Below are 26,903 nucleotides of genomic sequence, written 5' to 3'. Positions count from 1 at the left end.
GTTTGATTATGTAGTTCAGCAGTAGAGTGCTTGCTTAGATTGTGTGTGGTACTGGGTTTGATCCCCAGCACAATGGGAAAAATATTTATTTTCAAAACTAAAATATCTAGTACCTGGTACCTTTCAGGGAAAGACTATTGATTTCTGGTCAGATAGTAATTAGAATGTCATATCTTTCTAGACATCTAAAAACTCTCTAGAGGCATATGGTTCTAGATACCTGGACAAATAATCAAAGTGATCTAGAACAATAACATCCTTTGTTTTTACACATTCTAATTGTATACTCAGTAATAGTGAGTTACCCTTTCCTCTTTCACAAAGGAACATATCTGCTCCCTGTTTAAACAGTGCTATAGATTCTGAATGAGCATACTATTAAGGCTTAATTCTCAGCACAGAAGGCATGTTAAAATTACTGCCTGGTTCATATCTCCTTTTCTGCCACATTTCATCACTTTTTCTTGCATACCCATTGAATTTTTCACCTTTCTGCAGACAGAAGCTAAAAGTGTCACATTCAGGAATTATTTAGTGCTCATTTCATTTAGTTCTCGTGTCTACCCTTTTCTTCCATTTTTAAAACTGTGTTTTTAATTTTTAATTTCATTTTACTTTCTTCCTCAAATTATCTCCATTATCAAAGGGACGGAGTAGAGAACGGAGGGAGACTGCAAATCAAATATAGGTTTGATTGGTGGAGGGGCAACATCTCTGTGGTCAGCCTAATTTGTTTTAGGTCCTCCAGGGTAGATTCAGGGTAGAATGTACACACACAAACACACACACACACACACACACACACACACGCACGAACGAACACACACACACACACACACACACACACACACACACACACACACACACACACACATACACACACACACATTTTTAAATGGCAAGCAACATCTACTGGACGTTGAGCGAGTGCTTATTCTGCTTTTCCCTCCTTCTCTTCATCTCATTTGGGAAACCTAGAAAACAAAAATCTTCCCACGGAAACTCCTCAGGGACGTCCCAAGCCCCGAGCTTGCGCACTCGGACTGCACCGGCGGCGGCGCAGCCTTCGCGGCGAGTCCGCGGGGTCTCCGAGCACAAACCCAGCGCGGGCTCCACGGTCGGCGGCGTCGCGCGCGCGTGCGCGCCTTCCCCCTTTGGCCCCCTACCCTGCAGCAAGGGTTGCGTGACGTAATGCAACCTCAGCATGTAGGAGCGCTATAAAGCAGGACGAGGCGGCGCGCCTCCCAGACGCAGAGTAGCCTGTGATTGGCTCGGGCTGCGGAACCTCGGAAACCCGAAAGCTCGGACCTTCCAGGTCCACAGCTGCCGCCCCCCGCGGCACTGGAGAGCGCGGCCTCAGGCTGACTGGCGGCGGCGGGGAAGGCGGTGGCGGCGGCGGCCCCGCGGCGGCGGCGGCGGCGGCGGCGGCGGTGACAGGTAAGGAGACTCCTGAGGAGAAACTCGGCGAGCGTCGCCTCTGCCACGCTCAGCGTGGCTCCGGGAAGGGGAGAGGCTCCCACCCAGCGTCTCGGGGAGGGCGAAGGGAACAATGGAAGTGGCGTCTAGTCCCCGAGCTTTCCCTTAGCCGCCCGAGGAGTCCCCGGCTTCCTCCGCCGCCGCCAATCTGGCACCGGAGAACCCTCGGGAAGTGAGGGTCTCCTCCTCGGCCAGCCCCCTCCTCTCCTAGGCCGGAGCCCCCCAGGGCGCGGCGGGGGGAGCTCGAGCCGTCGTTCTGGCCGTCGGTGGTTTAGGGTGACAGGAAAATGGCGGAAAACAAAACGGTGGAGAGTGCGGCGTCCCCTTGGCATTTTTCTCTTAGCGACCCCCCCCCCCACACACACACCACCTCCAGGATCCGCTCGCCCGCGCCCCGCGGCGCGGCGTTTGCTCGCTCGCTGGCTCGCTGGCGGCCGCGGCTGACAGGAGCCTTCGGCACGCCCGAGGGCTAGCGGGGCTCGGCCAGTGAAGTGGCCCGGGGCCGGGCGTGGGAGGGAGCAGGGAAGCCGGAGCCGTCAGAGCCGGGCTGGGGTGTGTGTGGGGGGGGGAGGTGGTGGTGGAGGGGGGGGTGCCGTGTGTGCGGCAGCCGTCGCCTCGGCTCCGACACCACCATTTTGCTTGGCGGCGCCGGGGCTCCCACGTACGGCGGGGCCGCGGGAGCGAGGGGCGGCGCGGGGTGGGGGCAGCGCCCGTGACCGCTGCGCCGCGGGAGAGCAGGGAGGGCGACGCGGGGGACTCCTCCTCGGCCGCCCCGGGGCTCGGCGCTCCGCTGCCAAGGCTCTCTTGTTCTTGGTCGCTGGAACATCAGTCTCTGGGCGACATCGCAAAGGGCACGTGTGTGCGTTCTGCTGGAAATGATTGAAACTTGGCACGGTCGTGGGAAAGGGAGACTTTCTGCGGGAAGAGTGCTGCGTCCAAAGCTGCAATATTGCTACTTGCCAGGGCTCCTTTGTCTATCTCTGCAAATACTACTTTCCCATTCTCTGGCTCAGCCGCCCTTACCGTGTCTCTTCTATCCCTCGCCCTGTTGACATCATGGAGAAGCTTGCCCCTGAACGAGTTGTTTAGAAGAGACAGACGAGAGCAGAATTTGATTTTTGTGTTTTCTGCTTCCCGTGCATTGATAGAAGGATGTTTACTTGAAGCATAGTTCCTTGGTTTCTCTCGGTTCAATAAGCATGTGGGATACACTCTTGAGAAGACGGAGTAGCTTGGCTACCTATTGGTTATTAAATACCATACTGCTGTTCCCTTACATTATTTATTTATTGATCTTATTGAAACTTCCTATATGTGAAAAAGTATTGCACTTTATTTCTTTGCTATTTATACAGTGTGGTACTTTCCATAATATTTGCCCTGTATGTTGTAATTTTCACACTTCATTGAGTGCTAGAGCAGATTTTTCTGTATGGATTTGGCAAAAATACACCTTGCCCTTGGTTGTTCCTTACTTTCCAAATTAAAGTATTATAAAAATCCGATTTAAAGAAAATTTTTGCTTAAGCAGTAGAATTCTAAATGTAATTTTTTTTATATATTGTGGAATTTGGGGGGGTCTGGTGGTGTCCCTCTGGCTGCTTTTTCACAAACACAGATTTGAGCACGTGAGCTTTCGCAACCTCACCCAACAAGTTGAAGAGTAGAGAAAAACATTCTTAAGTTGTGTAAGAGATTTGGTTAAAAATGTCTTGAAGTATCTAATGTGTGTTTTCATAATAGGTAAAGAACATTTTCCCCAAAAACAATGCATTGTTTTGAAGGAGAAAAATAAACAGAAATTTTGCAAAATTTACCTTACAATCTGTAAGGAAATCTACAGTTTCTTCAACCCATAAAGGTGATTAACAAATTACTTACTCTTTTCTTTAGTAATTACAAAAATTTAAACCATAGAGTGACATTTGTAATTGTCGTATTAGTTATCTGATAAAGAAAGCAAATGATAATTGAAGTCCACAAAGTATATTTTTAAGTGTCAAAATAAATTTTTATGGCATTTTTATTTAAATGTATGGATAGACAGGTAATTTATGGGGAACTCCATTGGCCTTTTGTCCTTATCTTGGATACAGCAAGACAAAACATACTAATTTGAAAGAAAGGCAAAATATAGCTAGGAAGTCCTCCCAAATATCTAATTTTGTTCCCACATTCTTTACCTAATAATTTTGGTACATAGAAATAATTACCCACTGATATATAGAATATTTTGTGTACAAAGCATACAATTCAAATGTTTAATAAGGAGTTTGTCTTCAAGATTCTTCTGCCTGTTTGGTAGCTATAGGACTTTACAGCAGAGGACAAAAAGCTTAGCCATACCCAGTACTTATTTTGTTTGTGTGGTAGCATTCTAAAATTTTCATTAATGACATAACCTTTGTGTGATATGGTTCAATTTAACAAACACTTCTGAATGAAAATAAGATAAATACCTTTTAAAATTCACACAATTTTGGTTGTTTGGTTAGAATCTTTTGTTGCAGGGGCAATGCACATATGCAATTATAAGTATTATATGGAGGGAAAACATCTGGCTTTCTGTTCCATGTTGTCTGATTGTCTTAATATAGGAAATGAAGCAGGTTGAGCTAGTGCTTTAAAAACTTCCATAGAACAGCGTGATTTTATAAATCATTACTGGAAAATATAAGTTGAACAATTGCAAGCAAATGATATGCTTAAAGAAACAATGCTAAATGTGTGTATGTGATTGATCTTATCTTTACCATATTTAGGAAGCAGTCATGTTTCATGATTCCTCAAAACTGTGAGACAAGAGAATGTAGTAGAGTGAGGCCAGAAGTCCTTACTGGTTCAAAGAACTCCGGGGAAACTTGTGATAGAACATTTTGCATTATAAGTAGAGCCCCAGGAGCCAGAGGTGAATACAATATCCACAGAGCTCCGCTGCAGGGCTGATCTGGGTCTGGAAGAAATGGATGAGAGCTACTGGATGCCATTCACTAATACTAGACATCTGAGTCCTCTAGTAATGTATATACATCCCAACTATTAATCTGTCGTCATCTTATTTTTATTTATTATGTATATTTTAACTGGACCTCAGTCTTGCAGTTTTGTTCTTTTGCTTGTTTTTATCACGTTCCAGTGGCTCATCACCATAACTGTGGCTCATTTTCTGTTATCTTGGCTTTACTTCCACCTGCCTCTTTTATGTATGGTTCTCACATAAAGCATCTAAGCAGTTTTGGGTTTTTCTTTTCTTTTGTAATGAGCTTTGCATACCTGGTTGTAAGGCATATTTTCTATTGTATTTTTCTCAAAACACCTGACTTGGAGATAAATGTATCTAAACTATTTTTCAAACCATTTATTTTACAGATATTTGTGAATGAACTTTGTTAAGTATGGATTCAGGTGGTGGAAGTCTTGGATTGCACACTTCAGACGCGAGAATGGCTCATACCATGATTATGCAGGATTTTGGTAAAGCATTTTCTTTGTTGTACTTTATGATTTAAAGTATGAATATATTAAAAATAAACAAGGAAGTAGAATTACACTGAAATATTCCTTTACTAGGAAAATTAAGTTGTACAGCTTATTTTCTTAAAGGCATATATAAAAAGTATATTTAAGATCATATAATTTGTTAGAAGTTTGAAATAAAGAAACTTGGGATATAAAAATATTTTACTAAAAAATGAAAAACTCACTATACATGAGTGCTTAATTGCATCATGTTGTGGGATAGTATATATTAGTTTTCAGATGTAGAAAATGTTAAATCAGCTGTCTAAAATACATTTTAAGTTGCATTGTTCATAAAGCTAGAAAGGGAAGTGCTTCTGTCAAAACAAAGGATTAAGATGATTATAAAGAGATAAAGGTAAATCATATATTTGGTAATTATGTTCAGATATCATTTCCTCAAGGCTGTTACTAATAAAATACACTTCTTTTTAAAAAAATTCATACGTGTGTGTGCTGCATGTGTGTAGGTGCCCACAGGCTCCAAAAGCAAGCATTGGATCTCCTGGTGCCAGAGTTATGGCGGGCTTGGAGCTGTCTGACATGGATACTTGGAACTAAACTCAGGTCCTCTAAGAGGGCAGAAACCACTCTTAACCTCTGAGAAATTTCTACAGTCCACTATCATTTCCCTAATAAAAGATTCCTTAATTCTATGTCCAACTTTTTCAATAGCTTTAAAATAGTAATCATTTTTATGAATATATTAAGACTGCATTGATTGTCTAGAAAGGAACTAAATTTTTGGAAGATTGGTCTGAATTTTAGAGGAGATAGTGGTATCCAAATTAAAAGAGACAGGAATGGGATCTTAAGAATTGAAGATGAGATAGGAATAAAAGTAGAAAACAGAAATAATAAATGATTGTAAGGAGAACACAGGACCCATAGGGTCATGTGGAATTGATAAAGCTGAAATCAGTGATGGGGGACTAGAACTAGTGATACTTTGCTCGACTAAGAAAATACTACTACTATTTTCAGTGTGGTTTAATATGCCATTTTAAAGTTCACAGTAATAAGAATTAGAGGAACCGTATTCTAGTCTTGACAGTGGTGTTCTCTAGGTTATAAACTTGGCTGAATTACGGATCCACTTTTATAATGAGGAGGTCTGTAATTCTTTGACATTTGTCAGATAAATACAGCTGGTTACCTCAAGGTTGAATTTCGTAAGGATTGAGATGATTGTTAAAGTGATATATAAAGGACTCATGGATTTATTCTCCTGAAAGATGAGTGAGCTTTGTTGTTTAGGCATAATTTAGAAATGATTTGGGGTGGGTGAAAAAGTACAAGAATTGTGATAGTGACTTGATTGGTGTGAGAGGGTTTTAAAAAATTGTTAAAGCACATGTTTGGTTATGTCTATTAGGGTGGTTGTTTTTTTTTTTTTACACAGGATTAAATAAGAGGAAAAACTCACCTTACATGTAGGCATTACCATCCAACATACAAGGGGCCTAGATGCAATAAAATAGGAAGAATGGAGAATACCTGCTACCACAGGCATAGTCTCCTTCTGCTTCCTTTTCTCCATGAGGTTAGCTGCTTTGCTCTACTACATGCTCCCTGCCATGACATTCAGCCTCTCTCACTTTGGTCCCATAGCAATGGAAACAGGCTGAAATCTCTGAAACTGTGAGCCAAAATGAATCTTTTAAATTTTCTTCTCATGTTTAAATCACAGTAATGAAAGAAGTGACACAGGAAAAACTATACAAGAAAGGAAACAAAGTTAAAGATAAATTTAGTTTTTGTCCTTAAAATTCTCGGCTGGACAGTTTATAAGCTTTAAAAGGCTAAAACCACTTGTGTTTCAGTTTAGGTTATATACTAGAGAGGTACTTGAATTTCAGTATACTAAACAAACTTTCATTTTAGATGTCAACTTTGTAATCTCCTCAGTATGTTGAGGTTTTCTTATATGTAATATTTTATTTACTTTTAGATGCTGGGAAATAGGAGCTACATATTGAATTACTTTTATACAAATATTTTTTTCTTTTTCATTGAGATATAATTCATATGCTATACTGTCCACCCCTTTTAAAGTTGATTTTTAAAGTAGTTATTTTTATTTGTATGTATATGTGTGTGTGCATGTATGCCACATGTATGTTGGTGCCTGTGAAAGTCAGAAGAGGGCATCAGATCCCTCGGAGCTGGTGTTACAGGCAGTCATTAACCACTGAAAGTGCTTGCTAGGACTGAACTCAGGCCCTAAGGAAGAACAGCAGGTGTTCTCAACTGCTGAACCATCTCTTCAGACCCTATTTTAAAGTTTATAATTCCATATTTTAGTACAATTAGAGAAGTATACCGTCATCACCAGTTTAATTTTCAGACATTTGTTATCCTAAAATTTATCTAAAAAAATTTTAAATATAAAAATTAAATAAAAGCCCTCATAGTTATTAGCAGTTATTGCCTGTCCTTTCTGTTTCCACCAGTTCTTAACAACCAATAATTTAATTTATGGATTTACCTATTCTGAAAAATTCCTATAAATACAATTATGAAATATATGGCCTTTCATGCATGGCCTCTTTTTACTTTAACACATTTTCATGTGTTATTTATGTTACTGCACATACAACCACATAACTCCTCTTTTATTACCAATTGATATGTTATAGGTGGTCACATTATGGCTGAAAGAAAAGTTTTCATCTGGTATAGCCTGTGTTGTTCAAGGAAGGAGTAAGAGGATGGGAAAGTTTGAGACCTACTTCCAATTTTAGTTGGCATTGTCATAGTTATCTGAAGGCTTCTCTAAAGTGAACTAATGTAAATATTTTTGTCAGAAAAAAAGTAGAGAGCTACTCTTTGTTATAAACCTATTTATGATTCAACAGCTTAATTGTGTTTTTGAAATAGTAAGTTATTTTAAATTCCATTTTCATGATCACTTAAATTGAAATGGGTAAATCAGTGCCAACTGAATTTTTATATTGTAGCAATATTGTTATTCTTAATTATAGTGAAATCAAGAATTGCTAATATGAGTATAATGTTTACTCATTTATGGATTTATGGTTTGTGATGGTGCTGTTCTAAAATATGTTAGGTTTCCAATTGTCCTTAGTAAATAGATTTTGAAATTTTTAAGTTATTCAGACATGTAAATTCTGAAAGGTTCTCATTTGAGACTATGGGATGAATATTGTATAAAAAATTGGAAGAACTAATTTAGAAGATATTAGATCAATTTCTTTTGAAGGATGATTAAGATTTAAAGTTTTACAATATTGTGTCATATAATATTTTTGCTGATGTTTGAGTACAGTGATTGTCCTTACAGTCAGTGGCATTGAGTTTAATAGTTGTTTAAGATTTTAGTGTTGCAAAGGTAAGTGTTGCTTTGAAACTTAAATAGCAAAATGGCCTTAGATACTAGTCCAAGACAGAATGTTAAGAAAGATTTTTTTGCTATAACTCTTAATGGGGTGCCAGATAACCTTTGAACAAATTCTCATAAAATGGAAAATATTTTGTCAGAATTTACTGTTTATTGTTACATATTTATCTCATTGGTTCACATTTGAAAGATGATTGTTATTTGTAAATTTATTGACTAGTAAAGATAAATTCTCTATGTCATTAGGTGCTGCTTAATAAATTTTTAAAATAATATTTAAATGAGTTTCTATGTGATAGCTCTTTTAATTCTTCTCAAAATATTACTGTGGTAATGCCCTATTTCCTTAATTCTATAAGTCTCTCTTTTAAAACTTATCTAGGATAAGAAACAAACTTTTCCTCCTAGGAGAGTAGAAGAAGAAGAAGAAGAAGAAAATAATACTACAACCCCGAGTCAAAGAATGAATACAGCCAACCTCTCTATAATATAGTTTTGGGGGGGCTAGGTGGATGGTTTAGCGGGCAAAGTGCTCGCCATGAAAGCCTAACAATAACCTGACTTCAATTCCTGGTTAAAGGCGAGAACCAACTCTACCAAAAAAAAAATCTACCCAGATTTTGTATGCACAACAAGAATAAATACAATTTTAAAGAAAAAACATTTTTTTTCTCCACATATAAGATGGAGATAACACTCACATTTATTTTGAGGATTAAATGAGACTATATGTATGTATATGCTTCATCTCACACACACATAGTATAAGATTTCTTGAGGCATTATTAGTGCATAATAAATATTACTTACGCGTATCTGAATTAATGACATTTTTAAGACAATTTCTCCCACTCTGAACATTCCTTAGTTGCAGGTAACTCCTTGTGTAGGGTTGAGCCTTTGTGTCTATTTTGGCATGTCTGTTATGCTCTTTTGATGTAATTTAGGTTTTAAGTGAAAATTGAAGAATGTTGAGAAGGATTTAGAATAGTTGAAAGGGAGGATGGGTGTGTTGGCATGTGCCTGTAATTCCAGAACTCCCGAGGCTGAGTCAGGTCAATCATGAGTTCCAGGTCACCGTTGACTACATAGCCAGTTTGAGGCCAGCTTGAACTGCATGGGGCCCTGCCTCACAAATCAGTACAATAATAATGATCCCAAGACCTCTGTTGAAAAATCAGCTTTCTTTTCATTCTTAGCTTTTTATCATTGATGGTATAAACTGGTTTCCAGCTTTAACTAATGTCCTGATGAATTGATTATAAATAGTGAGCAATGTATATCTTTAGTAGTATCTCCCTTTACATTCTTTCAGATAGTACTTTAAAGGTAAGTGATCATTATGTTAAAAAGGCTATCTACTGGATCATGCATTATAAGTAGAACCACAAACTCTTAATTTACTGTACCACCTCAGCATGGCTAAATTGAAAATTGCTCATGAAGAGAGTTTATTCTCTTTCAGTATTTACAATGGAAGTGGGAGTTGGTGCTTACTGTGCTTCTCAAGAGCAAAATTAAAGTTTTTCTCCCTGTTGCAAACTTATTAATATTATCAGGCTAAATCTTAGTCTAGTATGAGTTAAGATTCTTTTCTCCTAAATCAGGTGTTAAAAGATTCTAAGGTTTTGGATAGCAGCAATTCCTTTAAGTTAAAGAATTTCTTGGGACTTCTATGGTTATATGTTTTGTGATATAATATAGTATTAACTTTTGCTTTCTTTTTTTTAAAGAAATATATAGTCATAGGAAGTAAGAAAAACTAGTGTAGTAAGGTCTTATATACCTTTTATTCATTTCCCCCCAATGCTGGTATCCTATTTATCAATAGTACAATACCAAACCCAGAAAATTAAAGTTTTAGGTAATTCCTGTTATCTAAAACCATATACCTTGTTCTTTTTTCTATCATTTGGGCATACATTTGTTTATGAATTTTAAATTTTTTCATTTGTTCCTTTTTAAAAATGTACATGTGTATACCTTGCATTTTGACTACTTTTACCTCCTACTTCCTACCACCCCTGTTCACTCTTCCCTCCAATGAATTTATTTCTCATGTTCATGTCTTCATTTCACTTTGTGACTCACAAAAATTATTCAGGGTCATTGTGCGGTGGGGTGTAGAGCTATCCTTTGGAGCCTGGTGGGCTCCGTAGAGGTTATACAAGTAAAGACAGTGATTTCCCTCTCTCAAATATAGCCAGTAGTTCACAGGTCAAGGATAGGTCCCTGTGACCCCTTCTCCCTTCTTTGACTGTTGATAGACTGGTCTTGTGGGGGGAAATGCAGGTAACTACAGTTACCCTCATCCTATCTTTAGTTCTTACAGACATCTTGAACTCTTCTTTAATGTCCTCTTAGCCTTTGAAGGGGTGATGTAAGGGAATTGTTTAAGGATGGATCCACATCTGTCATTTATTTTCTTCATTTTGAGTAGCAGGTCCAACTCAGGATAAATTTCTGGAGATTTATTCTGGTTGTTGTTTATATCAGTACCTTATTCCTATTTATGACTAAATATTGTTCTGTGGTAAGCATGTGCCAGGATTGATTTAACCACACATTTATCTGCTGATGGATTAATATTTGGATAGTGTTTATTTTTTTTTTACTATTATGAGTAATAACTGCTGTGAACTATTATGAACATTTAAGTATAGTTTCTGTGTAAACATGTTTTACATTTTCTGGGGAGAAATGTCCTAGAGTAAAATTGTTGCTTTGTAATGAAAATAAATGTTTAGTTTTGTCAGAAACTGCCAAACTATTTTTCTGAATGACTGTTAACATTTTACATTCCCCAAAATATATAAAACATACATTTTCTCTGTCTTCATCAGCTTTGTTTTTTAGTTTAGTTATTTTAATTTCGGTGTTGTGATGTCTTGTTATGACTTTTTGCTTTTAAATAACAGTAAATTACTTTTAAGATCTTAACTTAGATTTTTTCTTTTTGCTTCTTTACAGTGGTATCTAACCCAGTTCCTAATCAGTGACGATTTTTTATTACAGTTAAATTATCAACAATGCTTTTAAAATTATATATATATATATTTATCAAGACATATAATAATATTTAAATTATTTTGTAGTAGATATTTATTAAATATATTTATTAATAAAATAACTTTACCCTTTTTTGAATAATTGTTTGTATTGTAGTGGCTGGAATGGCTGGTACTGCACATATCGATGGAGACCATATTGTTGTTTCAGTTCCTGAAGCTGTATTAGTTTCTGATGTTGTCACAGATGATGGGATAACTCTTGATCATGGCCTTGCAGCGGAAGTTGTCCATGGGCCTGATATTATTACAGAGACTGATGTAGTAACAGAAGGTGTGATTGTCCCTGAAGCTGTACTTGAAGCTGATGTTGCCATTGAAGAAGATTTAGAGGAAGATGATGGAGATCATATCTTGACTTCCGAACTAATTACAGAAACCGTTAGGGTACCAGAGCAGGTTTTTGTAGCTGATCTTGTTACTGGTCCTGATGGACATTTGGGACATGTGGTCCAAGATTGTGTTTCAGGTGTTGACTCTCCCACAATGGTATCAGAAGAAGTTCTTGTAACTAATTCAGATACAGAAACTGTAATTCAAGCAGCTGGTGGTGTTCCTGGTTCTACTGTTACAATAAAAACTGAAGATGATGATGATGATGATGATGTCAAGAGCACTTCTGAAGACTACTTAATGATATCTTGTAAGTGAAACATGAAGTCCATTACTTGGGGAGATTCATTTCTATAATCTGGAAGGTATTCTGGGATCAAGGATATATTTCATAAAAGCAATAGAAGGAACCATTTGAAAATAATTTCAAAGCTGTAGTGTTGAGATGCTTTTCAAGTTTACCTATATTTTTAATATACTCTACCTTTATTTTTAATATACTCTGAAATAGCACACCAAAGTAAAATGAAAAGGCCAACTGATGTCTTAGAATGGAAACAAGTGTTTGAAAGGCTCAATAGAAACATTAACTAATACAAAATTTCAATGATAAATTCGTATTTCAAAATGAGTAAATTATGTTATTACTGCTTGTTTTTTGTTTTGTTTTTTGTTTTTCGAGACAGGGTTTCTCTGTGTAGCTTTGCACCTTTCCTGGAACTCGCTTTGGAGACCAGGCTGGCCTTGAACTCACAGAGATCTGCCTGCCTCTGCCTCCCGAGTGCTGGGATTAATGGCATGTGCCACCACTGCCTGGCTATTACTGCTTTTAAAAGACATAATAGGTGCTGGCATTGCCATCATGCCCAGCCTGGAAATAATTTGCCAGTAAATACTTACATTTTCTTTAAAAGAATGAGGTGCACTACTAAAAGATTGTGGGAATGATATTACCTATTCATGCATATATGTGGCTTACTGGAGCAACTCCATATTTAAATACTAACTTGACACGAAAAGCAATGACCATCATATAAGATGGTATAGAAAAATTTATTAGTGTCTCTATATTAAAATACGTGCAATATGCATTCAAAAATTACTCATTAAATTAAACCAGTGTTAAAGTGCTAGAAAGTTTAAACATGTTTTATAGGTAATCATAATTTTTTTGATGTACCATAACAGGAGTAAACTCAAAAGCCTTGTGGCTTTAAAAAGGAGGCCATCAATTTGGGGAGGAGTGAAGTGGGCATGGGAGACAGAGATGAGGGAAATGATGTAATTATATTTTAATCAATTTTTAAAAATGAGTATTACACTGTATATTGTGGTAAAATGGAATTTTAATCAAATTGTGCCAGTGATCTACAAAAGAATATTGAATACTTCCAGCCTTTTCAGTGCTGGCAAACAATGTACCTTACTTATGTTCTTGTCTTTAATGCTAATAAAGTTTGTAGGGATGTTATATTGCTCACTTAAAGGGGGGTTCAGAAACAATAATGTGCTGTATGCCTTAAAATAACCAAAACAAATTTAAGCAGAATCTTTTAAGTATTTAATTTGGATTTAAAGAACAGTCACTGAAAGACAAGTGGCACATTCCTATAATCTCAGTACTAGAGAGTCAAGGTAGGAAGTTTGCAAGATCCAGGCCTACATGGAAGGCCTGCATAGTTTTCAAGCATGGGCTACATAGAAGCAGTTATATATCCTAAAAATAGGAAGAAAAAAATATGTGAGAATTTATTTCTTAAAGTCATTTTGCTTCCTAGTAGAACCTTGTCAATGTATTTTCTGTAACTAAGAATATAGAATAAATATTAGTAAAGCTGATGGCTAACCTCTTCAAAGTTCATACCAGTTTTAAAAATAACTATCATTTATGGGCTAAAAACACAGAAAAAATTCAGTTGCTTCATACATTTCAAAATTGTTCATTCTGAGATGCTTAATCTAGGCAGGAATCAATGGGTACATTAAATATTAAGAGTATGAAGCTTTTTTTAAGTAGAAGTGAAATCAGAAATAATGCTAACAGAAAAAGTGGCAAGGGTATATCAACTATAATTTCAATATTTACAACTAAAATTATGATACACAGTTTAGAACTAGCCAAAATATTTCATTACATGAATCTTATATTTCAATTATAATTTTAAATTAGTGAGTTCTAGAAGGAAATATGGTCACTTAATCCACTTATGTGTAATAATGACATATTTTCAAAGGTGAGTATTTTCTTATTTTTAACAATTTTCAAATATTCCAGCTTCCAAAAATTTTTTTTTTTAATTTTTATTATGTATACAGCATGTATGACTGCAGGCCAGAAGAGGGCACCAGATCTCGTTATAGATGGTTTTGAGCCTCCATGTGGTTGCTGGGAATTGAACTCAGGGCCTCTGGAAGAGCAGTCAGTGCTCTTAACCTCTGAGCCATCTCTCCAGCCCTCAAACTTTTAAATAGAATGAAATTATTTATATTTAAACAAGAAGATAAAATAGCTTTTCAGTGTTAAATAATTTGTGAAGTGCATTCCTTGTTTTCCATTTCATATGAACAAAACAACGTTTTTAATGACATCAAACTTGACACTGAACTTGGGAGAATGGAGATTCTGATTCATATAGATCTGCCTGAATTTTTAAGAAGTACCAAGGTTATAGCTCTTTAATGCATTTTATTCTCTTTTCCATAGTTCTAAAATTATTAGATATATTCAAGGGCTTCAGTATTTTATGTTTTATATGTGGTATTCTGAAATCTGTAAGGGCACAATTTTGGTTTAGATTATTCTTTAGTTTTTATAGGAACAGGATTGAAATTAATTTGGTAGAGACATAATATTTAGATAATATATTGCTTGAATATGACTTATAGCTGTTTTAAGATTATTAATAGAATTTATATTTCATAGATCATGTAGAGTATTCATGTGACATATTGTGTCTTCCTCAGAAACTGTAGAACAGAATAAAATTGTACATATTGAAAATCCTTAGTAGGCTCAACTGTGGTTGCTTTGCCTTTCTGTATGGTTTTTTTCATATACTCTGAAGCATCAGGTTTTTAATAAGGAAAAAGTATCATGCAGTTATGTATTGTCTTTATTTTTTTATTTTAAAACAAAGCATATACTTAGACACACAAAATTTGTGTTTTGAAATTCTTTAAATGCCTCAACCTATATTTGAGCTCTAAGATAATATTTTCATGATGATTTATGAAAAGTCCTTTTTATTAAAATCATTTGGATATATTCTATTTCATTGTTTAAAATAATATATTTGATAAATTAATTGGTTTTAGAAACAACTGCTTTTTAATTTAGAATTTGTTCATGTGAACTTATAACTCATGTATTTTTTGTTACGTATTTTGGTGATAGGATTTTACTTAAAATGCAGTCTATGCTTTATTTCATAATTACATGTGAAGCAAATACCTAAGTAGATACTATCCCACTTTTCTCATCTAAAGCCTGATGATTCATTGAATATAAGAACATCATATATGAAAAGGTAACGACACAGTATTTAAAGTCACCACTTATTTATGTTAAACTTGTATTCTCTATAGTTTTAAGGATAACAATATCACAGGAGCATTATATATGAACTGTAGTGAATAGATATTCATAAACTGACAAAATCATAAGTCATATTCAAGAAATATGGCCTACCTAAACACATGCTTGCTATTTTAAATTTCAATACTTCTTATACAAAAGCATGTTTTGGGTAATATGATGTAATTTTAAATATTTTTATGTAATTTGATCCTTTGATATAGCTATCTTGAATATTGGTTTCATGAAACACAGCATTTTTAGTGACTGCATAATAGGTCACTAAGGGAATATAGTGGGTGGTTAAAACATTTTAGTTTGCCATTGTGCTTAACTCTTATTAAATGGCAGAGGTACTTTTTGACTGAAATAGTTTCCTTTATATTTTGCAGTGGATGATGTGGGAGAGAAGTTAGAGCATATGGGGAACACACCATTAAAAATCGGTAGTGATGGCTCACAAGAAGATGTTAAAGAAGATGGATTTGGTTCAGAAGTGATAAAAGTGTATATATTTAAAGCAGAGGCTGAAGATGATGTTGAAATAGGTACAAAGACATTTTAATTCCATGATATGAGAGACATTAGAATTCTTATCTTTCATGGGGATTGTTCCAAAATTCTCAAAAGACAAAATGTTCATAGGCTTCTTAGTATATTTCTAAAGCTGTATGTGAATATCTACATATGAAGGGGGAACAGGGACTATGTCATTCTTAGATTCTTTTCAATATGAAACTATTATGGCAGAAAATTTTAAAACAAGTGAAAATAATTGGGATTAGAATAAGGATTATGGAGAGTGTTTAATAGCATTGATGACAGAGGCAGGTATTTTGAGATACCTTCAATGGCTTGTCTGATCTCCTTCTGCTTTGTTTCCTATGACGGCCGTAATTATCATGACTACCTAATAGGATTTTTATGAAATCAAAATGGGTAAATATATATAAAATTTTTGTAGTGCTTGGCATGTAAGTGTGACACAAATGTTAACACCTGAAATGAGAAATGAATGTTTATGGTATAATTTACATCAATATGTTAATGTATTTTGACGTTTATTAGAATTTTTATACACCCTCTATATCCTCCTCATTATTACAGGGATTTATTCCATGATATGTTTCTAGTTTATATGTGTTTTAATTTTTAAGGTGGGACAGAAATTGTCACAGAGAGTGAATATACCAGTGGACATTCTGTAGCTGGCGTGCTTGACCAGAGCCGAATGCAGCGAGAGAAAATGGTTTACATGGCAGTTAAAGATTCTTCCCAAGAAGAGGATGATATAAGTAAGATAAAAGGGCACTGCAAAAAAGCAATGATAAAACTTTAAAAGCAACTGATAACAACAATAGATGTACTAAATAAGAACAAAGTTTAAAAAATAAGCCATTTTTAGCTGGGCGGAGGTGGTGCATGTCTTTGATCCCAGCACTCAGGAGGCAGAGGCAGGTGGATCTCTGTGAGTTTGAGGTCAGCCTGGTCTACAGAGTGAGATCCAGGACAGGCTCCAAAGCTACACAGAGAAACCCTGTCTCGAAAAACCAACCAAACAAACAAAAGCCATTTATTGCAAATATTTAAAAGAAAGAGTCCTTTTAGACATTCCTGAACCAATACATTACTCAGAAAAGGATACATGAGCTCTACATTTCAAATACTATGTTACAAAGAGATGAAGAGTTTATTGTTTTTGATGTAATGAAGCTCATAAATATATAGAAATTGAATCATATATTATACATTATGTCTATATAATTACATCTGTTTAATTGGGGCTGGAGAGGTGGCTCAGTAGTTAAAAGCACTCACTATTCTTGCAAAGGACCCAGGTGAATTTTCAGTTCCTATGTCTGGCAAATTATAACCACCTGTAACTCCAGTTCCAGGGGATCCAACACCCTTTTCTGGCTTATATGATTCAATGCACACATGAACTGCACATAAGCTCACATTGGAATATACACACATAAATTTAAAAAAAAATCTTTAGATCTATTTAATTTCATTTATCTTTAATAATTCATCTCTGAGGTAGAAAATATTCCTGTTTTATAAGACAAATTAAGGCTCAGAGAAAATAAGTTGCCCAAGATTTGTACAGTACTAGAATTTGAATCATTGTCTAACTCTACTGCCAGTGTTTTCTCCACATGGCAGTAATCACTTTTGGCCTATCTGGATTTAGCAGTGGAAGGGCTAACTGGTTGGTCTCCTGTCACTGAAAGGTTAGGTGGGTAAGTATGTATACAAGCCATTCTGCCAGGATCTTATTAATTTATTATGCTGTTCATGGGTAATTGTGATTAGGGTTTCTAGGGAGTGAGGACCACAGGATAAAATCCCTATTCAGATTTGCGTTCTTTGTCATGTCTCACACTTTTTGTTGTTTTTCATTAAGACATTTTTTTCTTTTCCTACATGGTCTTCATCTCATTATGCAGTCTTTCGCTAAGGCTATATCTTTCTCATTGCCATGCTGACAAAACACTATTTTGTTTTATCACAGAAGGGCAAGAGCCTCCTTTTCACAGAAATACCATGATAGTGCTATGTTCTACTTATGCAGCACTCTAATAACTACTCACATCTTTCTCTAGCAAACATAGAAAGCTGTCTACCCCCATATCACAGCTGAAATTATCAAAACATTCAGGGGAGAGTATTTGAATAGGGACAGAAAACGTTAATTGAAATAATGTTTGTTTCATCTCTAAATCTTATTGTTTTTACCTTCCTGAGGAAGAGGCATGGTAGGACATGGGAAACTGAGGCATAGATTTAGCTAATGCCAGAATTCGGAAGGAATGTGGAAAACTTAGTCCAGTATCTTGTGGTTTTTAAAGAGGAGAAACTAGAGGATACCTTTCATCTCACTGTATTTACACATTTCTTCTACAGTAAGTAGAAGATCCAAGTTTTTGAATCATAGTAAAAGCATAAATTAAATTCAATAACACATTTATGACATTAAATAGAAATAATTTTTCACAGCATATAAATTGTCTCTTTAGGTTTAAATTTTTTAACCCCAATATTATCTATTTTTTTTTTTTGAGACAGGGTTTCTCTGTGTAGCGTTGCGCCTTTCCTGGAACTCGCTTTGGAGACCAGGTTGGCCTCGAACTCACAGAGATCCGCCTGGCTCTGCCTCCCGAGTGCTGGGATTAAAGGCGTGCGCCACCATTGCCCGGCCCCAATATTATCTTTAAATGTCTTTTTTTCTCTCTGTAGTGTTGTTAAAAGTCCTGCTTCTTGAACAGGGTCTACTAATTCTTGAGCAACAGCATTTCATATTTATATTTGTACATATATATGTGTTTACATATATAGTTTTAATCATTTTTAAAAGTTTATTCAATGACTAGAGTTTTGATCCTCATTCATTACACAAATGGTACTATCAAAATAGTGCAGGAAAGCATAGATTACTCTGTATCAATATTTTTATGGAAAATAGTTTCTGAGTTCCAAAAAAACTCTCAGGAAAATTTATGGAACAACACTCCTTTTATACATTTCCAGTGTCTTATGGGTTGTAATACCCTCTTGAAGCACATGTTTGTAAATGTAAAAGTCCTTGTCAGAGCCAGGCATGATGGTGCATGGCTGTAATCCCAAGACACAGAAGGCTGACAGTACAAATGCCGTGGATAGGAGTGCAAGTTTTAGACCAGCCTTGGCTGCAAAGCAAGACCTTGTGTCAGAATGCAAAGCAAAGAAGCCATTTCATAGCACTTGTTTCTAATAACAGGAAGATAATAATGTGGGGGAAACAATTGTCTTCTAGAAGTACTAACTCTCAAAAATACCTAATATAAACTTAATTTACATTTGTGCATTTTGAAATTAACTAAGATGAAATCTTGAAAACCTAAAGAATTTTTTGCCCATTTATTAAATACTTGAAAAAGTAAACAAGCACTTATTTCCAAAATCTAGGTTATGCTGAAATATCAAATGAACTGTACATGGAAATAATTATAGGGGAAGAGGAAGGCGCACTCCTTAAGATTCAGCTTGAGACCTCAGATGTTAATAAAACAGGTTTCCTTGTTGTCTATCCTGCATCATATGGTAGGACACTAGTATTTTTACCTAAGTACATAAAGTAGGTAATTTACTATGCCTTTGAATAATTAAATATTATGTGCTATAATGCCACTGTGTGTTGGCTAATAGAATAAAATATTCTGCTGTGAATTACTTCATTTCCAGTTATTATACATGATTTTTCTATCACATATCTTATGCTACTAAAGCTTAATGAATTTTTGTTAGAATCTATTCTAAATCCTACCTGTATAAGTAGCACCATAAGATATTTAATTTTCCTAAAATAGTATCTTTTTAAGATTAATCCTTTCCCTTTTACAAAAATGCATTTCAGTTGTTGACACACAATAATAAAACTGAAGTTTTTTTCTTACCCCATTCTGCCTTTTGTTAATCTCATTTTATCTGTAATGTATGCATTAAAAGCTTCTGATGGACAGTGCATTAATTTATCCAAAGTTGTTTTTCTCAAAGTTTCATTCATTCAACATTCATTCAATACAGTCATGCATCCATTGAACATTTTCATTGCTAAGGGTACTCTGCAGAAATAGCTACTCATTTTCCACTTAAAATTAAAACTGTCCTAGATGTTATCGGTTCTAATGAGTAGTCCTTATTTTCAGTAGAGAATATTATCTAACATGTAAGTTTCAATGACAAATTATTTCATTGAGAAATTGGGGCAAAAGTAAAATTTTATAAGTTAAAATATGATCTGGTAGTAGTTTCGCTAGGCAGTGTATCAGTTTATAACCAGTCCTTTCTTATAGATGAAAGAAGAGTTTCCCGAAGGTATGAAGATTGTCAAGCAACAGGTGAGAGAGCATTGTAAAGGAGATATAAATTGTTTTGTTTTATATATAACTTGACAAGTAAAAAGGTTGGCTTATGTCTGTAGACATAATTTGATGGACTTCACCTATTATAGAAGTTATAGAAGAGTTTGCCTCTTTTTATTTTTTTCCTGGAGCTGAGGATCGAACCCAGGGCCTTGCACTTACTAGGCAAGCGCTCTACCACTGAGCTAAATCCCCAACCCCGAGTTTGCCTCTTTTTAACAACCAACATTTATAAATACAATGTGTATTAATTTGTGAATGAAAAGCATTTTGGATTTCCCTGGTGGTACAAGTATTAAACAATTTACCACATGGGGCATAAAAGTCTGCTATAGAAAAAGTTATGCAAATTACTTGAAGAGAAAAAGAACAGTTGTTCTTATCAACCATTTGTTAATGTCATTCTTGGAGTGAGACTGCCTTCCTAATTTCTATGGCAAACATCTAATATGAATATATCATAAATTCATAACCCAGCTTAATAACTTTACTAGTTTAACACCCTCTATTTAGTGTTATTCCATGGTGGATCCGTTTCTTTTTCTTAAGGAGACTTTTTCTTATGACAATGTCTACAATTGTTCTGTTTCTTCTACTGAGTAACATTTGACTCTAAATTTTAATGTAAGTTTAATTGAAATTAACTGAGTGTGTGTGAGTGTGAGCATATATACGAGTCTGACAGTTTTGTAGATTTAAATTTTAATGTATGTCTTAATTATAGTTTTACTGCTGTGAAGAGCTGTGATCAAGGCAACTTTTATTAAAGAAAGCATTTAATTGGTGGCTTGCTTACAATTTCAGCAGATTAGTCCGTTATCATCATGTCAGGAAGCATGCTAGCAGGCAAACAGGCAGGCGGACTTGAGGAAGAGAATTTACATCCGGATCCGCAGGCAGGCCAACAGAGAGAGAAACTGTGCTCAGGGTGGGGTTTTGAAACTTCAAAGCCCACCCCCACCTTCTTCTACAAGGCCACACTGCCTCCAACAAAGCCACAGCTCCTAATCCTTTCCAAACAGTTCCACTAACTGGGACCCAAATATTCAAACATATGAGCCTATAGGGGCTATGTTTATTTAAAGTATCACAATGTATTTGCATGATATGATAGATTTGCGAGAACTGGTTTTATTAAAGACTTTATTTTGTATGCATTGGTCACATTGAAATTGCAGCAAATTACCTGCCATGTCTATTTTAATCCCTGAAGTCAGTGTAAATAATAAATTTCATATCATAAAACATACATGTATTATCTATTTTACATAATTACCATGACTATATTGGTTCACTTAGTTATATATGTTCTTTTCTGAATCCCTTTAATTTTATCAGGTTCTATTCATAAGTTAGTCTGATAACATAATTTTGTATAGTTTCTTAAAATAAAGTTTCTTATGTTACTTTAATCTTACCAGTTTATTCCTTTAGGATGGTCATGTTGAAATAACTTTGTGTGCTAACTTCCTCAGTGTGCTTTCATGTACACAAGAGGATATGGATTAAACTAATGAGAATGAGAAAATGAGTATACTTTCTGAAATTTAATACCATAACTTAACACCATATCACATCAAGTAATTTGTCTAACAAAACCTTGAAACTATAAATATATACGATTTAACAGTTTACCTTTTTGTTTTCAGGAAACACTTTTGACTCAGCATTAGAAAACAGAAGCACTACGGCAGCACAGTACCTTCAAATTTGTGATAGCATTAACACAAATAAAGTACTTAAACAAAAAATCAAGAAGAGGAGAAGGGGAGAAACAAGGCAGTGGCAAACAGGTAAGATATTTGTTTTGTGAATAGTATAGTCATTTGAGATGTACAATTTTATGTAATACAAGGAGGAAAACCAATGTTTGCAAGATAGTTATTCCCCCATATAGCCCTGTATATTCTATAGATAACTATATATATAAAAGATTTATTTTAATTTGGTGTGTGTGTGTGTGTGTGTGTGTGTGTGTGTGTGTGTGTGTGTGTATGTGTATACCACACATGTGCAGGTATTTGTGGAGGCCAGAAGAGTGTTGTATCTACTGGAATTGAAGATACAGGCAATTGCATGCAGCCTGACATGGGTGCTGAGAAACAAAGATCCTCTACAAGAGCAGCAAGTGTACTCAACTGCTAAGCTGTTTCTCCAGCTCTGATATTAAAGTTTAGCAGTATATGATTGATGCTTTTAAAATGGTTTTTCTCCTTATTCAAAGGATATTTTAAAGACAAATTTCATATGGTTTAATTATAAAGGTGTTTTAGTCCTCTTTTTAATATATTTCATGCCATCAATGAGTAATTTACAATAGAGAGACACTCATTACTCAGGCTACTTTACTAAAAAAATTATAATATGCATTTTTATCTTATAAGGCTTTTATTGAACTAGTATTTTCACATAGTGAATTTCAGCTAGTTTCAGAAACCTGTTTTACAAAATAGTTTAAAGCAATGTGATCAAATGTCACAATTTCCTTTTTTTCCCCATGCAGCTGTTATAATAGGGCCTGATGGACAGCCCTTAACAGTATATCCTTGCCATATTTGCACAAAAAAGTTTAAATCCAGGGGATTCTTAAAAAGACACATGAAGAATCATCCTGATCATTTGATGAGAAAGAAATATCAATGTACAGATTGTGACTTTACAACTAACAAGAAAGTGAGTTTCCATAACCACTTAGAAAGCCATAAGCTCATAAACAAAGTTGATAAAACCCATGAATTTACAGAATACACTCGAAGATACAGAGAAGCTAGTCCACTGAGTTCAAATAAACTCATCTTAAGAGACAAGGAGCCGAAGATGCACAAGTGCAAGTACTGTGATTATGAAACTGCCGAGCAAGGACTGTTAAACAGACATTTGCTGGCTGTTCACAGCAAGAATTTCCCTCATGTTTGTGTTGAGTGTGGAAAGGGTTTTCGTCATCCTTCTGAACTTAAGAAACATATGAGAACCCATACCGGTGAGAAGCCATATCAGTGTCAGTATTGTGTCTTCAGGTGTGCAGATCAATCAAATCTGAAAACTCACATTAAGTCTAAGCATGGTAACAACTTGCCATATAAATGTGAGCATTGTCCTCAAGCATTTGGTGATGAAAGAGAGCTTCAACGCCATCTGGATTTGTTTCAAGGACATAAAACACACCAATGTCCTCATTGTGATCATAAGAGCACCAACTCAAGTGACCTTAAGCGGCACATCATATCTGTCCATACCAAGGACTTTCCTCACAAATGTGAAGTCTGTGATAAAGGTTTCCACCGTCCTTCAGAGCTTAAAAAACATAGTGATATTCATAAGGGTAGGAAGATTCATCAGTGTAGGCATTGTGACTTTAAAACATCAGATCCATTTATTCTTAGTGGTCATATCCTTTCAGTTCATACTAAGGATCAGTCATTGAAGTGTAAACGGTGCAAGAGAGGGTTCAGACAACAGAATGAGCTGAAAAAGCACATGAAGACACATACTGGAAGGAAGATTTACCAATGTGAATATTGTGAATACAGCACCACAGATGCATCCGGCTTTAAACGACATGTGATTTCAATACATACAAAAGACTATCCACACAGGTGTGAATTCTGCAAGAAGGGATTCCGAAGACCATCAGAAAAAAATCAGCATATAATGAGGCACCACAAGGAGACTCTTATATAGTAAGATCAGTATAAGGAAAAAAAAGTTATTTACAAAATAAGATTAAGATATGCTATTTGGGAGGAGAATCTTACTGTTTTATCTGTTTTCAAAGCTTGATATTAAGTCATACCTTTACATTCTTTCTATTAAAGATCTTAAAATATTTGGATTAGAAGGGTAATCTCATAGCCCTTTGAAAATTACTTAAAAAATTTAAGAAGCACCATAGGATGGTTGCAGAGGGACTTAATTGTGTATTAACAGTATTATATGCATAACTAAACTACAGAGGGCAAAGTTAAGACACCTTCTTTGAGTGGTAACACTAGAGTAAGTGTTTTCGAAGGGGAATACATAATTGATTTAGAAATGCTTTGCTGTAGCAAGCAGCCTCACTTTTATGCAATTTTAGAAATGGGGTGGGCAAAGAAAATGCAGTCATCCATCAGTCACTTAGTCATTGAGCCTTTTATATTGTACCTGGACATTGGATTCCAGAAATGGCAAACTATTGTGTATTCGTTACAAGGAATCTCACTGAGAAACCAAGTTATATTCATTCAGTACTAGTAAAAAAAAGAACTTCGGAGTTGCTGATATTTTATCACAGGATAGGATGTTTAAAACATAGCATTCTGTACTGAAATCTAAAGTGAAATATAAGAAATAAAGTTCCAGTTTTGATGTTCAAGTAGATTCAGTATGGCATATATGATAAAAGTGTATTTGAGTCAAATGTGGCTTTCTAAAATGGATGCAACTATAATGTTACAAAGTCAGCACTATGTTTCTTATAATCTAAATATTAAATTGAGAGAACAGTTTTCTTAAATATTAAAATATTTAGAATTTTTAGGACAGTTTTAGTAAGTATGACTGTTCAAGTCTTACTTGCTCTAATGTTTAAAGGTGCAATTTTATGCCATTATTGAAAAGTTTGATTTTTAAAATCTATATACCATATTCTTAACATGAATTTTCAATGAGGCGGTATTTATGCAGTAGTTGACAGAACAATATGCTGCCAATAGAGTTTGGAGGTGGATATTCAGTTTACAGTGTATAAATTTAAAATATGCATCCCTTTAACAACGCTTTGTGTTAGCATGCTGCAAATCAAAATGGCGCTTAATATTAAAAGCTGGTGTAGGGAATTTTAATGAAAATCCTGTTCATAAATGTAATGCATATGATGTGTACTTTTAAGTTTTAGTTGCTTAATTTAGTTTATATTCAGCTGTTCAGCATAATTAAAATGAAATTTTTCTTCATGCTATATTGTGGCTTTGTGTTTTAAGTAATTTTCACCTTTCTGTTTTTGCACCAGATAAGAATCAGTTACTTGAAAATAAATTTTTTATCTTTCTTAACTTCAGAATACTAAATTTGGAAAATCTACTAAACTTGTGTGTTATGTGGCTGTAAATGATGTACACGCTGTAAAATAAGATTGTTACTGTTATGTGGACTTATTATTTCTAAATGTTACTCATTGAAATGAGCATACAATAAAAAGCATTTATTGCACTTCAAAGTTTTATAAAATTTATTTAAAGTTGTGTTATAATGTGCATTCCTTATTAAGGACTTCTCACTTAAACTTTCTCTTAGGCAGTTTGATCTTAAAAAATACGTTGTTCAATTTTGTGCATTAATTAACGTGAGCTGGGATTTAAACAATTAACAATGATTATGGCATGTTTATTCCTCAAAACTAGGTATTATTTGATAAAACCATGATGGAAGACTTTAAGTAAAGGTGCTCATTTTAAGACCTGAGATTGACTATTAGAAAGACACCTAAAAATTCTTAAACTGTTTACATGATCTTGTTCTGAGAAATGAGTTAATCTAGTAATTTTCCCAATATACATTCAAAAGAAAAAGTATTGTTTCAATCATTTTGGAAATATTTCTGAAAATAAGCATACAACAATTTGCTATTCTCCAATAGTTATTATTTAACAGAATTCATATTCCATATATATATATATATATATATATATATATATATAGCACTGTAAGTTAAAATTCTCCCGAGTGATTATTCTTTAAAGCCCATTAGCAGCAGAAGAAATCTATTAGCTTCATGTATTAGACCAGTGCTCTACAAATTTAATAAGTATAAGGTTCACCTAGGGATCTTATTGAAATGCACATTCAAATTCAATTGTAGTGGCTACAGTTTTACAGTTCTAGCAAGTTCACCTTTGTTGTCACCCTGTGAGTACTAAGTACTAAGGTGTTACACAAAGAGCATCCAGTGTAATTCTAGAACTCTTCGGTGCTCTTGCCTAAATAACTGGGTAAATGGATAAAGAAAATCCATATTAGGGACATGCCATTAAGAGCAAGAAAAAGAAACGTGTAAATACAAATAATCTGAGATGAAATAAGCTGTTGCCAGACAATTGTGAGCAAATAGGACTGATAAAGAGATGGGGTCTGGGAGAAGTCTCTAGTAGGAAATCACTGTGGGTCTGAAAGAATGGGGCACTTTCTTTTTCTTTCTTTCCTTTCTTCCCTCCTTTGGTTTATATTTGAAGATCATTTTGGAGACTATAAGGACTATATCACAAGGTTGCTGAGGGAAGCAAGGTGCCATGTAAAGAGATTGTTCATGGTTACAATGGAACTAAACAAAAATAGATCTGTTTCTTATAAATTGTCCCTAAAAATCATCAGTCCAGACAATAAAAATTCAGCTCATGTAACAATTTAAGATAGTCCTTTAAAGAACAGATTTTCCTGGCAGACCACTGCCCAGTGTGTCTATATTGGAATTACTAAAAAGTCCTTTTTACAGAATAGTTCATAGCCATCACATGCAGATGGATTTGTTCAACTCCTCCTTTAAAATGATCTATGGCATGACACAATATATCAGGAATTATTTCCAAGATAGAGTCCTCAAATTTAACTCGTGTCTCAAGCAAGACAACCACCAATATCAACCTTGCACTTCTAAAGATTTTTTATACACACATCAATTCAAGAATAAAATT

General features: G+C 35.2%; 1 protein-coding gene across 8 annotated transcripts; it reads left to right on the top strand.

Moving 5' to 3' along the window:
* The first annotated feature begins 1,327 nt into the window (after positions 1-1,327).
* Znf711 (zinc finger protein 711) lies at positions 1,328-25,432 on the top strand. 8 transcript variants are annotated; one of them, XM_076562716.1, is made up of 10 exons: positions 1,334-1,437; positions 3,220-3,337; positions 4,846-4,950; positions 11,522-12,067; positions 15,724-15,879; positions 16,489-16,626; positions 19,280-19,414; positions 20,167-20,211; positions 21,885-22,028; positions 22,739-25,432. In XM_076562716.1, the coding sequence occupies exons 3-10, from the start codon at positions 4,872-4,874 to the stop codon at positions 23,914-23,916; spliced, it is 2,421 nt and encodes an 806-aa protein (XP_076418831.1). In that variant the 5' UTR covers positions 1,334-1,437; positions 3,220-3,337; positions 4,846-4,871; the 3' UTR covers positions 23,917-25,432. The 8 variants fall into 8 exon arrangements, with proteins under 8 accessions (XP_015844569.1, XP_076418831.1, XP_076418834.1 ...); XM_076562719.1 differs by lacking the exon at positions 19,280-19,414 and adding an exon at positions 4,239-4,497 and having other exon boundaries at positions 1,335-1,437; XM_076562718.1 differs by lacking the exon at positions 1,334-1,437 and adding an exon at positions 4,239-4,384 and having other exon boundaries at positions 3,218-3,337.
* Positions 25,433-26,903: the final 1,471 nt, after the last annotated feature.

Source organism: Peromyscus maniculatus, chromosome X, assembly GCF_049852395.1.
Source record: "Peromyscus maniculatus bairdii isolate BWxNUB_F1_BW_parent chromosome X, HU_Pman_BW_mat_3.1, whole genome shotgun sequence".
In the NCBI taxonomy this organism is placed as follows: domain Eukaryota; kingdom Metazoa; phylum Chordata; class Mammalia; order Rodentia; family Cricetidae; genus Peromyscus; species Peromyscus maniculatus.
Note: the sequence above shows the minus strand (reverse complement) of the source record. Positions and strands in the feature narration are given on the sequence as shown.